The sequence below is a fragment of the Hippoglossus stenolepis genome, chromosome 16 (genome assembly GCF_022539355.2).
Source record: "Hippoglossus stenolepis isolate QCI-W04-F060 chromosome 16, HSTE1.2, whole genome shotgun sequence".
NCBI classification, from domain to species: domain Eukaryota; kingdom Metazoa; phylum Chordata; class Actinopteri; order Pleuronectiformes; family Pleuronectidae; genus Hippoglossus; species Hippoglossus stenolepis.
In genome coordinates, this window is record NC_061498.1 from 6,168,607 (window position 1) to 6,179,364 (window position 10,758).

A 10,758-nucleotide genomic window follows, 5' to 3' on the forward strand; every position below is an offset into this window, starting at 1 on the left:
GGTTAATGGTGAATCTGACGTGCCGTCAACTCCCTAGTCAGTCTGTTGGGAAGTTTTTATAGTTGAGTAACAAGGAAGGTCTCTGAGTTTGCATAGAATCAAATATAAGAATCATCAGTGATGGTGTCACTGGGGGTAATAGAATAGAAAAGGCTGCTCAGTGTTATTAGATCAGCTTTGGGAAAACATGACAGGGAATCACCTCTGCTTACTATAAAATATGATGTATTTTGATCTCATTATTTATTCAATTTTAACACTTTGAAATCACATTGTAAGGCTGATTAAACCGTTAGCTTTGCTTTCACAGTAAACAATTAAGGCACATATGTATTGTTTTGACATTTCAGAAATGCAATGATTTTAGATTTGGACAAATTTACCATTATCAATGTGAATACAGATTCTAGGGCCATTGCTACGAGCAATCCCGTCCAACATGGAAACAAATACCATTTGTTGTACCTTCCCTCCTCTGCTGCTCAGCAAATACATTTCTGAGTGAAAACAGCTCATCGCAGCAGGTTTATATTTGTGTGTTTAGTTGCACGATATGAAATATTGTGGGCACCAGGGAAATATCTTGGACTTTTCAAGAGGAGAGAACGTTTACCTCTGTTAGTTACCTCTAGCACGGATATCTGAGGGGCAACATTGTGCTCTGAGATGGTGCATGTATGTGTGCGGTCGTATTTAGATTTATTAAGTATTGTCATGAATAAAATATATGAGCTGCATTCAGGAAAAAATAATTAACCACAAGCCAAGGCACAGTACGCTTTAATTCAATCAAGCCGCGACAAATTAAACACATTTATAGTTCACTTTTAGTTCACTGTTTCACTGATCATTTATAAAAATCAGTTCCTAAATACCAGAAAAACCAAACACTGTTTCCTGCAATGGGACCCATGTCATCAGCAGTGGGTAAGATTCAAAACAACTTAAATCCCAATCAACAAAATTATACTTCTAGTTATAAGTTAGTACATTCAAATGTTTCATTATACGGCTTTTAACAGTTTTACATTATTTTATTCTGGGTTTTTTTGTATTTTTGTATTCTTTTATTTGTAAGAGACAGTGACGACAGACAGGAACTGGAGGAAAGTAGTGGATATACATTTGTGGTCATGTTGTGAGAGCCCTATAACCACTCAGCTATATATTGTTTTCATGTAAAATCTAACGCCAACTGTCATTTATGTAGAAAGCCATGGTTTACACATATCTCTCAATCTGATGAAGTCAAAGACAAATCTCAGAGTTTAGGTTCCTTATTTTATTTGTCTTTATTTTGTGATATTGACTCAGCAACCATCTTTTCTTCAGATCACAATGTTGAATAAAACTGTGCAATCATGAGCTTAGTTTAAAAAGCAGTATTCCTTTCATAAATACAAAATATATTCAGTGTTTTATTTGTTATGTTTAAAAAGTAAATTGGAGGAATTTTTAGATATTGATACCTTTTATTGTAGCTTAGGACATGGGGGCTTCAACGATTTTCAGTGTTGGAAGAGGAGGATATTTAAACACTGAATGAGTGACACAGGGACAGATGCAATGCTTTGTGTACAGCTCTGTGGCTTCCTGTGTTACTGTGGATCTCGAGCACAATAATAAACAGCAGAGTCTTCAGTCGTCAGGCTGCTCATGTGCAGATACACCTGGTCCATGTCGTTGTTTCTGGAAATTGTGAAGCGATTCTTGACAGATGCTGAATAATATTTATTGCTGCCTGACGGAGCAGAAATGTGGGCAACCCACTCCAGGCCTTTTCCTTCAGCTTGTCTGATCCAGCTGATATCAGCAGAGTCATCAGATATCCCTGCATATGTACACGTCAGTTTGTGGGATTCTCCGCCGCTTCACCGCCGTTCAGATTCAGTCAGAGTCTGACTGCAAACACCTGAGGAGAAAATCAGTTTGGTTATAGGACAGAGCCGAACATGAGCCTGGACGACAAAGACGAAGAGTGCAGAGGTTTGGAATTCACCAGAAATGGCTGACAGCAGCAGAAATGTGAGACATTTAGTTAAAGTCATCATGGTCGTTTGTTGAACGTCTGGTTGGTGGTTTGGTTTGTCATCAGTTTGAAGGAGATTAATACAGATGGAGGAGGTCATGATTTGCATTGACTCCTCCTCACAATGATGAAAGTGTATCGATCAACTGAAGGGATTTTATCACATTTCTTATTTGACTCGGTTTAACTTTTTGTTCATTATATTATAATGTTAGTTACAAAATGAGTTGTATAAATATATTTACATGTTTGGGTGTGTTTTATATACAGGTAATTTTGTCTCTGTTAGTTACAAATGAAAGTAAATTATGGTTATTTGTCATCAATTTTTCTTCTCAAAATCACTGAAACTTTATTATCTTTATTAACTTTTATATCAGTTTTGTGAAAACAAAAACTCAAAGTAACTAATAGATTTTGAGACAATCACAAAACACATTTTCTTGTATGTTTTTATTATTTATCATAAACTAAAATCATACACGCTGACATGTCAGTCACTGTGATGTCAGAGTATTAAAAGTGGTATAAAAAGTTACTGTTGAATGACGTTATGACCCATGTCTGATTCCTCTTTACAGTAACAGTGAACTGGTCTGAAATCACCAGTAGTCTTTGGGCTCCTCCTCTGGTGGCTTCATGTAACTAGTGTTCAGGCACTGAGGGGTTTTTGTTCAGGTCGGCTGATGGTTTGTATCATTGTGTGTCTCTGGCACAGTAATACACAGCAGTGTCTCCAGGCTGCACGTTCTGTCCCTTTAGAGTCACTGTGTTGCTGGAAGTGTCTAATTCGATACTGAACTTGTTCTTTAGTGAATCTTTATAGTATGAAGCTGTTGTATATTTCATTCCAATCCACTCCAGTCCTTTTCCTGCAGGCTGTCTGATCCAAGCTGTGTAGTAGCCAAGAGAATAAGAGACCTGGCAGCTGATGGTCAGAGGTTGACCTGGCTGCACAGTCACAGAGGCTGGCTGCGTCAACCGTTCACACTTCACATCTGTTAAAAGAAGAATGTTTTGTCATAAATCATGAAGTTGTCCTGCAAAAGAAAAAGTGGTGACTCTATGACAAATCCAGGGAGACTCACATGATCCAGCTGCCAACAGCAGCAGCACAGCTACAGGAAACATGGTTAATGGTGAATCTGACGTGCCGTCAACTCCCTGTCAGTCTGTTGGGAACTTTTATCGTTGAGTAACAAGGAAGGTCTCTGAGTTTGCATAGAATCAAATATACCAATCATCAGTGATGGTGTCACTGGGGGTAATAGAATAGAATAGGCTGCTCAGTGTTATTAGATCAGCTCTGGGAAAACATGACAGGGAATCACCTCTGCTTACTATAAAATATGATGTATTTTGATCTCATTATTTACTCAATTTTAATGTTTATTTATTCATTTTTATTTTTTATTCTTTTATTTGTAAGAGATAGTGACGACAGACAGGATATTTTTCATTTAAATTCTAATGCCAACTGTCATTTATGTAGAAAGCCATGGTTTACACATATCTCTCAATCTGATGAAGTCAAAGACAAATCTCAAAGTTTAGGTTCCTTATTTAATTTGTCTTTATTTTGTGATATTGACTCAGCAACAATCTTTTCTTCAGATCACAATGTTGAATAAAACTGTACAATTATGAGCTTAGTTTAAAAAGCAGTATTCCTTTCATAAATACAAAATATATTCAGTGTTTTTTTTATCTGTTTAAAATTTAAATTGGAGGTATTTTTAGATGTTGATACTTTTTATTGTAGCTAAGGACATGGGGGCTTCAATTACTTTCAGTGTTGGAAGAGGAGGATATTTAAACACTCAATGAGTGACACAGTGACAGATGCAATGCTTTGTGTACAGCTCTGTGGCTTCCTGTGTTACTGTGGATCTCGAGCACAATAATAAACAGCAGAGTCTTCAGTCGTCAGGCTGCTCATGTGCAGATACACCTGGTCCATGTTGTTGTTTCTGGAAATTGTGAAGCGATTCTTGACAGATGCTGAATAATATTTAGAGCTGCCTGACGGAGCAGAAATGAAGGCAACCCACTCCAGGCCTTTTCCTTCAGCTTGTCTGATCCAGTTGATAGAAGCAGAGTCATCAGATATCCCTGCATATGTACACGTCAGTTTGTGGGATTCTCCGGGCCGCTTCACCGCCGGTTCAGATTCAGTCAGAGTCTGACTGCAAACACCTGAGGAGAAAATCAGTTTGGTTATAGGACAGAGCCAAAATGAGCCTGGACGACAAAGACGAAGAGTGCAGAGGTTTGGAATTCACCAGAAATGGCTGACAGCAGCCGAAATGTGAGACATTTAGTTAAAGTCATCATGGTCGTTTGTTGAACGTCTGGTTGGTGGTTTGGTTTGTCATCAGTTTGAAGGGAGATTAATACAGATGGAGGAGGTCATGATTTGCATTGACTCCTCCTCACAATGATGAAAATGTATCAACTGAAGGGATTTTATCACATTTCCTATTTTACTCGTTTTAACTTTTTGTTCATTATATTATGATGTTAGTTACAAAATGATTTATGTAAATATATTTACATGTGTGGGTGTTTTAGCCATGTCTCAATTATTCAACCCCTATATAATATTGTTGTTTTTAAAGCTGTCTGACAGTTTTTATGGCCTAAAGTTGAGTTGTAACATGATTAAGCCTTTGGGAACTCTATAATGATCCTTCATGTGCTTCAGCTGTGATGCATATATAAACCCCACCCATGAAGGTATTCAAGGTGAGTTGCAGTCATGGGAAAGACAAAGGAGCTTCCACAAAAGCTGAGAGAGGAGATTATTTCATCAAACCTGAAGGGCTTTGGGTATAAGAAGATTTCCAAAAAATGTAATATTCCAAGAGACACCAGTGGGAGCATTATAAGGAAGTTTAAAACTTATGGAACAGCTGCAAACCTGCCTGGCCGTGGAATAAAGCTCAACATTTCATCAAGGGCCCTCAGCAACTTAGTCAGAACAACTAAGAGAAACCCCCGTGTGACTGCAAGACTCTTACAGGATGACCTGATGAAGGCTGGTACAAGTGCTTCAGTGGCAAATATAAGATGTGCACTGAATAGACAAGGACTTCATGGCCGGACTCCAAGACGCACTCCACTCTTGACCACAAGGAACATCAAAAGTCGACAAGAATATGCCAGGAGGAATTTGGATCAGACTACAGAGTTTTGGGTGACAGTTCTATGGACTGATGAAACCAAACTGGAACTGTTTGGACATATGGACCAGCCGTATGTCTGGCGTGCGAAAGGCTTATGACCAGAAGAATACCATCCCCACGGTCGAGCATGGAGGTGGGTCATTGATGATGTGGGGCTGTTTTTCTGCAGGAACTGGCAATCTTGATCGTGTACCTGGCATCATGGATTCCCAGAAATACCAGGCCATTTTAAAGCGGAATGTGATGACTTTGTTGACAAATTAAACCTTGGTGATCATTGGACTCTCCAGCAAGACAATGATCCCAAGCACAACCCTCCAAGTCAACCAAAGCTTGGTTGAGAAAAAGATCCTGGAACGTCCTGGAGTGGCTTTCAGTCACCAGATTTAAATCTGATTGAAGATCTTTGGTGGGATTTAAAGTAGGCAGTTGCAGCACGGAAGCCATCAAACATCACTGAGCTCGAGGCTTTTGCACGTGAAGAAAGGGCAAAGATTCCGATCGGGAGGTGTAAGAAGCCTGTCAGCACTTACTGAAAACGTTTGTTAAAAGTTATACAAGCTAAAGGATGCGCCACAAAGTACTGAAGCTGGGGGTTGAATAATACTGCACATGCACATGTGTTAAAAGAGTTACATTTTTCATTTGAACTTCAAAGTTAACTCAACTTCTGTTGTCAAAATAACTCAAATATGTATCAATAAATATTTTTTGTTGTTTAATGAGGTTATTTGTCATTTATTGTCATTGTCATTCATGATGATTCATGTCTTTTGAGGTGAGGGGGTTGAATATTTCTGATTGCAACTGTATATACACGTGTATATATGTATATATATATATATACACATTTTGAGACAAATCAGAAAAAACACAATTACTTGTATGTTTTTATTATTTATCATAAACTAAAATTATACACGCTGACATGTCAGTCACTGTGATGTCAGAGTATTAAAAGTGGTATAAATAGTTACTGTTAAATGACGTTATGACACATGTCTGATTCCTCTTTACAGTAACAGTGAACTGGTCTGAAATCACCAGTAGTCTTTGGGCTCCTCCTCTGGTGGCGTCATGTAACTAGTGTTCAGGCACTGAGGGTTTTTGTTCAGGTCGGCTGATGGTTTGTATCATTGTGTGTCTCTGGCACAGTAATACACAGCAGTGTCTCCAGGCTGCACGCTCTGTCCCTTTAGAGTCACTGTGTTGCTGGAAGTGTCTAATTCGATACTGAACTTGTTCTTGAATGAATCTTTATAGTATGAAGCTCCTGTGCCTTTCAATCCAATCCACTCCAGTCCTTTTCCTGCAGGCTGTCTGATCCAAGCTGTGTAGTAGCCAAGAGAATAAGAGACCTGGCAGCTGATGGTCAGAGGTTGACCTGGCTGCACAGTCACAGAGGCTGGCTGCGTCAACCGTCACACTTCACATCTGTTAAAAGAAGAATGTTTTGTCATAAATCATGAAGTTGTCCTGCAAAAGAAAAGTGGTGACTCTATGACAAATCCAGGGAGACTCACATGATCCAGCTGCCAACACAGCAGCACAGCTACAGGAAACATGGTTAATGGTGAATCTGACGTGCCGCCAACTCCCCAGTCAGTCTGTTGGGACGTTTTTATAGTTGAGTAACAAGGAAGGTCTCTGAGTTTGCATAGAATCAAATATACGAATCATCAGTGATGGTGTCACTGGGGGTAATAGAATAGAATAGGCTGCTCAGTGTTATTAGATCAGCTCTGGGAAAACATGACAGGGAATCCCCTCTGCTTACTATAAAATATGATGTATTTTGATCTCATTATTTATTCAATTTTAACACATTGAAATCACATTGTCAGGCTGATTAAACCGTTAGCTTTGCTTTTACAGTGAACAATTAAGGCGCATATGTATTGTTTTGACCTTTCAGAAATGCAATGATTTTTGATTTGGACAAATTTACCATTATCAATGTGAATACAGATTCTAGGGCCATTGCTACGAGCAATCCCGTCCAACATGGAAACAAATTCCATTTGTTGTACCTTCACTCATCTGCTGCTCAGCAAATACATTTCTGAGTGAAAACAGCTCATTGCAGCAGGTTTATATTTGTGTGTTTAGTTGCACGATATGAAATATTGTGGGCACCATTGAAATATCTTGGACTTTTCAAGAGGAGAGAACGTTTACCTCTGTTAGTTACCTCTAGCACAGATATCTGAGGGGCAACATTGTGCTCTGAGATGGTGCATGTATGTGTGCGGTTGTATTTAGATTCATTAAGTATTGTCATGAATAAAATAAATGAGCTGCATTCAGGAAAAAACAACTAACCACAAGCCAAGGCACAGTACGCTTTAATTCAATCAAGACTCGACAAATTAAACACATTTATATTTCACTTTTAGTTCACTGTTTCACTGATCATTCATAAAAATCAGTTCCCTAAATACCAGAAAAACCAAACACTGTTTCCTGCAATGGGACCCATGTCATCAGCAGTGGGTAAGATTCAAAGAAAAAACTTAAATCCCAATCAACAAAATTATACTTCTAGTTATAAGTTAGTACATTAAAATGTTTCATTATACAGATTTTTACAGTTTTTACACTATTTATTTGGTTGTTTTTTTGTTTTTTTTATGCTTTTATTTCTAAGAGACAGTGACGACAGACAGGAACTGGAGGAAAGTAGTGGATATATATTTGTGGTCATGTTGTGAGAGCCCTATAACCACTCAGCTATATCGTTTTCATGTAAAATCTAATGCCAACTGTCATTTATGTAGAAAGCCATGGTTTACACATATCTCTCAATCTGATGGGGGAGCTTCAACTATTTTCAGTGTTGGAAGAGGAGGATATTTAAACACTCAATGTTTGACACAGGGACAGATGCAATGCTTTGTGTACAGCTCTGTGGCTTCCTGTGTTACTGTGGATCTCGAGCACAATAATAAACAGCAGAGTCTTCAGTCGTCAGGCTGCTCATGTGCAGATACACCTGGTCCATGTTGTTGTTTCTGGAAATTGTGAAGCGATTCTTGACAGATGCTGAATAATATTTAGAGCTGCCTGACGGAGCAGAAATGAAGGCAACCCACTCCAGGCCTTTTCCTTCAGCTTGTCTGATCCAGTTGATAGAAGCAGAGTCATCAGATATCCCTGCATATGTACACGTCAGTTTGTGGGATTCTCCGGGCCGCTTCACCGCCGGTTCAGATTCAGTCAGAGTCTGACTGCAAACACCTGAGGAGAAAATCAGTTTGGTTATAGGACAGAGCCGAACATGAGCCTGGACGACAAAGATGAAGAGTGCAGAGGTTTGGAATTCACCAGAAATGGCTGACAGCAGCAGAAATGTGAGACATTTAGTTAAAGTCATCATGGTCGTTTGTTGAACGTCTGGTTGGTGGTTTGGTTTGTCATCAGTTTGAAGGGAGATTAATACAGATGGAGGAGGTCATGATTTGCATTGACTCCTCCTCACAATGATGAAAGTGTATCGATCAACTGAAGGGATTTTATCTCATTTCTTATTTTACTCATTTTAACTTTTTGTTCATTATATTATGATGTTAGTTACAAAATGATTTATATAAATATATTTACATGTGTGGGTGTGTTATATATAAATATATATATATATATAATTTTGTCTAAGTTAGTTACAAATGAAAGTAAATTATGGTAATTTTTACTTCTCAAACATCACTGAAACTTTATTAACTTTATTAATCTTTATATCAGTTTTGTAAAACAAAAAATCTTAGAGAAACTAATTGATTTTGAGACAAATCAGAAAACACAATTCCTTGTATGTTTTTATTATTTATCATAAACTAAAATCATACACGCTGACATGTCAGTCACTGTGATGTCAGAGTATTAAAAGTGGTATAAATAGTTACTGTTAAATGACGTTATGACCCATGTCTGATTCCTCTTTACAGTAACAGTGAACTGGTCTGAAATCACCAGTAGTCTTTGGGCTCCTCCTCTGGTGGCTTCATGTAACTAGTGTTCAGGCACTGAGGGGTTTTTGTTCAGGTCGGCTGATGGTTTGTATCATTGTGTGTCTCTGGCACAGTAATACACAGCAGTGTCTCCAGGCTGCACGTTCTGTCCCTTTAGAGTCACTGTGTTGCTGGAAGAGTCTGAGTCGATACTGAACTTGTTCTTTAATGAATCTTTATAGTATGTGCTCCCTCCAGCCCTTCTTCCAATCCACTCCAGTCCTTTTCCTGCAGGCTGTCTGATCCAATTTGTGTAGTAGCTGCCAACAGAATAAGAGACCTGGCAGCTGATGGTCAGAGGTTGACCTGGCTGCACAGTCACAGAGGCTGGCTGCGTCAACCGTTCACACTTCACATCTGTTAAAAGAAGAATGTTTTGTCATAAATCATTAAGTTGTCCTGCAAAAGAAAAAGTGGTGACTCTCTGACAAATCCAGGGAGACTCACATGATCCAGCTGCCAACAGCAGCAGCACAGCTACAGGAAACATGGTTAATGGTGAATCTGATGTGCCGTCAACTCCCCTGTCAGTCTGTTGGGAAGTTTTTATAGTTGAGTAACAAGGAAGGTCTCTGAGTTTGCATAGAATCAAATATACGAATCATCAGTGATGGTGTCACTGGGGGTAATAGAATAGAATAGGCTGCTCAGTGTTATTAGATCAGCTCTGGGAAAACATGACAGGGAATCACCTCTGCTTACTATAAAATATGATGTGTTTTGATCTGATTATTTGCTCAATTTTAACACATTGAAATCACATTGTAAGGCAGATTAAACCGTGAGCTTTACTTTCACAGTAAACAGTCGACAATTGAAATCACACATTTGTTGACAGGGTGATGATCCAATCACAGGCTCCCAGAACAGATGAAATTATTAACTGTAAGCAATTGTGTTTGTTAGTGTCCACTGAAAAAACTGACTCTGTGTGGTAGTAACATATACGTATTAGATTAACTGTCACTTTTTCTACATAGTATTATTTAATAGATTTTGTGTTAGTTAGTGTATGTTCACTGTACGGCCGTCATTGTGACCCTAGTTTTAAAAAGTCTCTGTCAGTCATGTTTTTAAAAGAGGGACTTCAACATATTCACATTTCACTCATGAATTCTTAACCAGTGGGTGGTTGAGTTTGAAGGTTTATAGTTCACTATGAAGAGATTACCCTGCCTTTAAGCTCGTGCATGCTGGAAAACACTCCTGGATGTATAATATGTCCGTGGATACGCTACAGTGCTGAAGACATTATTTGGAAAAGATGAAAATGAATGAATGGATGGGGGTAAGGATTTTTTGGATGATGATTTTGTATCACAAATATAATGTGGTGATGTTTTTTGAGGTGTGAGTGTATGTTTTTTTTTCTTTTTCAGTACTAGAGCTGAATAGTGGACATTTCGAGTCTAGTCTTATCTTGCTAGATAATACTAACTGCACTTCAGACAGATTCTCTGCAGCAGACTTTAGGAGACTTTTCAGTCAAGTCATCATGAAACTCAGAAGCAAAGATCTTCATCTGCCTTCTTCATTTTCA

At 38.5% G+C, this 10,758-nt stretch overlaps 1 gene segment (V, D, J or C); it reads right to left on the minus strand.

The window, feature by feature from the left end:
• Positions 1 to 9,270: 9,270 nt before the first annotated feature.
• Positions 9,271 to 9,708, minus strand: LOC118103763. The segment is given in 2 exon segments: positions 9,271 to 9,575; positions 9,666 to 9,708. Coding segments are annotated over 2 exon segments (348 nt in total).
• Between the last annotated feature and the right edge of the window lie 1,050 nt (positions 9,709 to 10,758).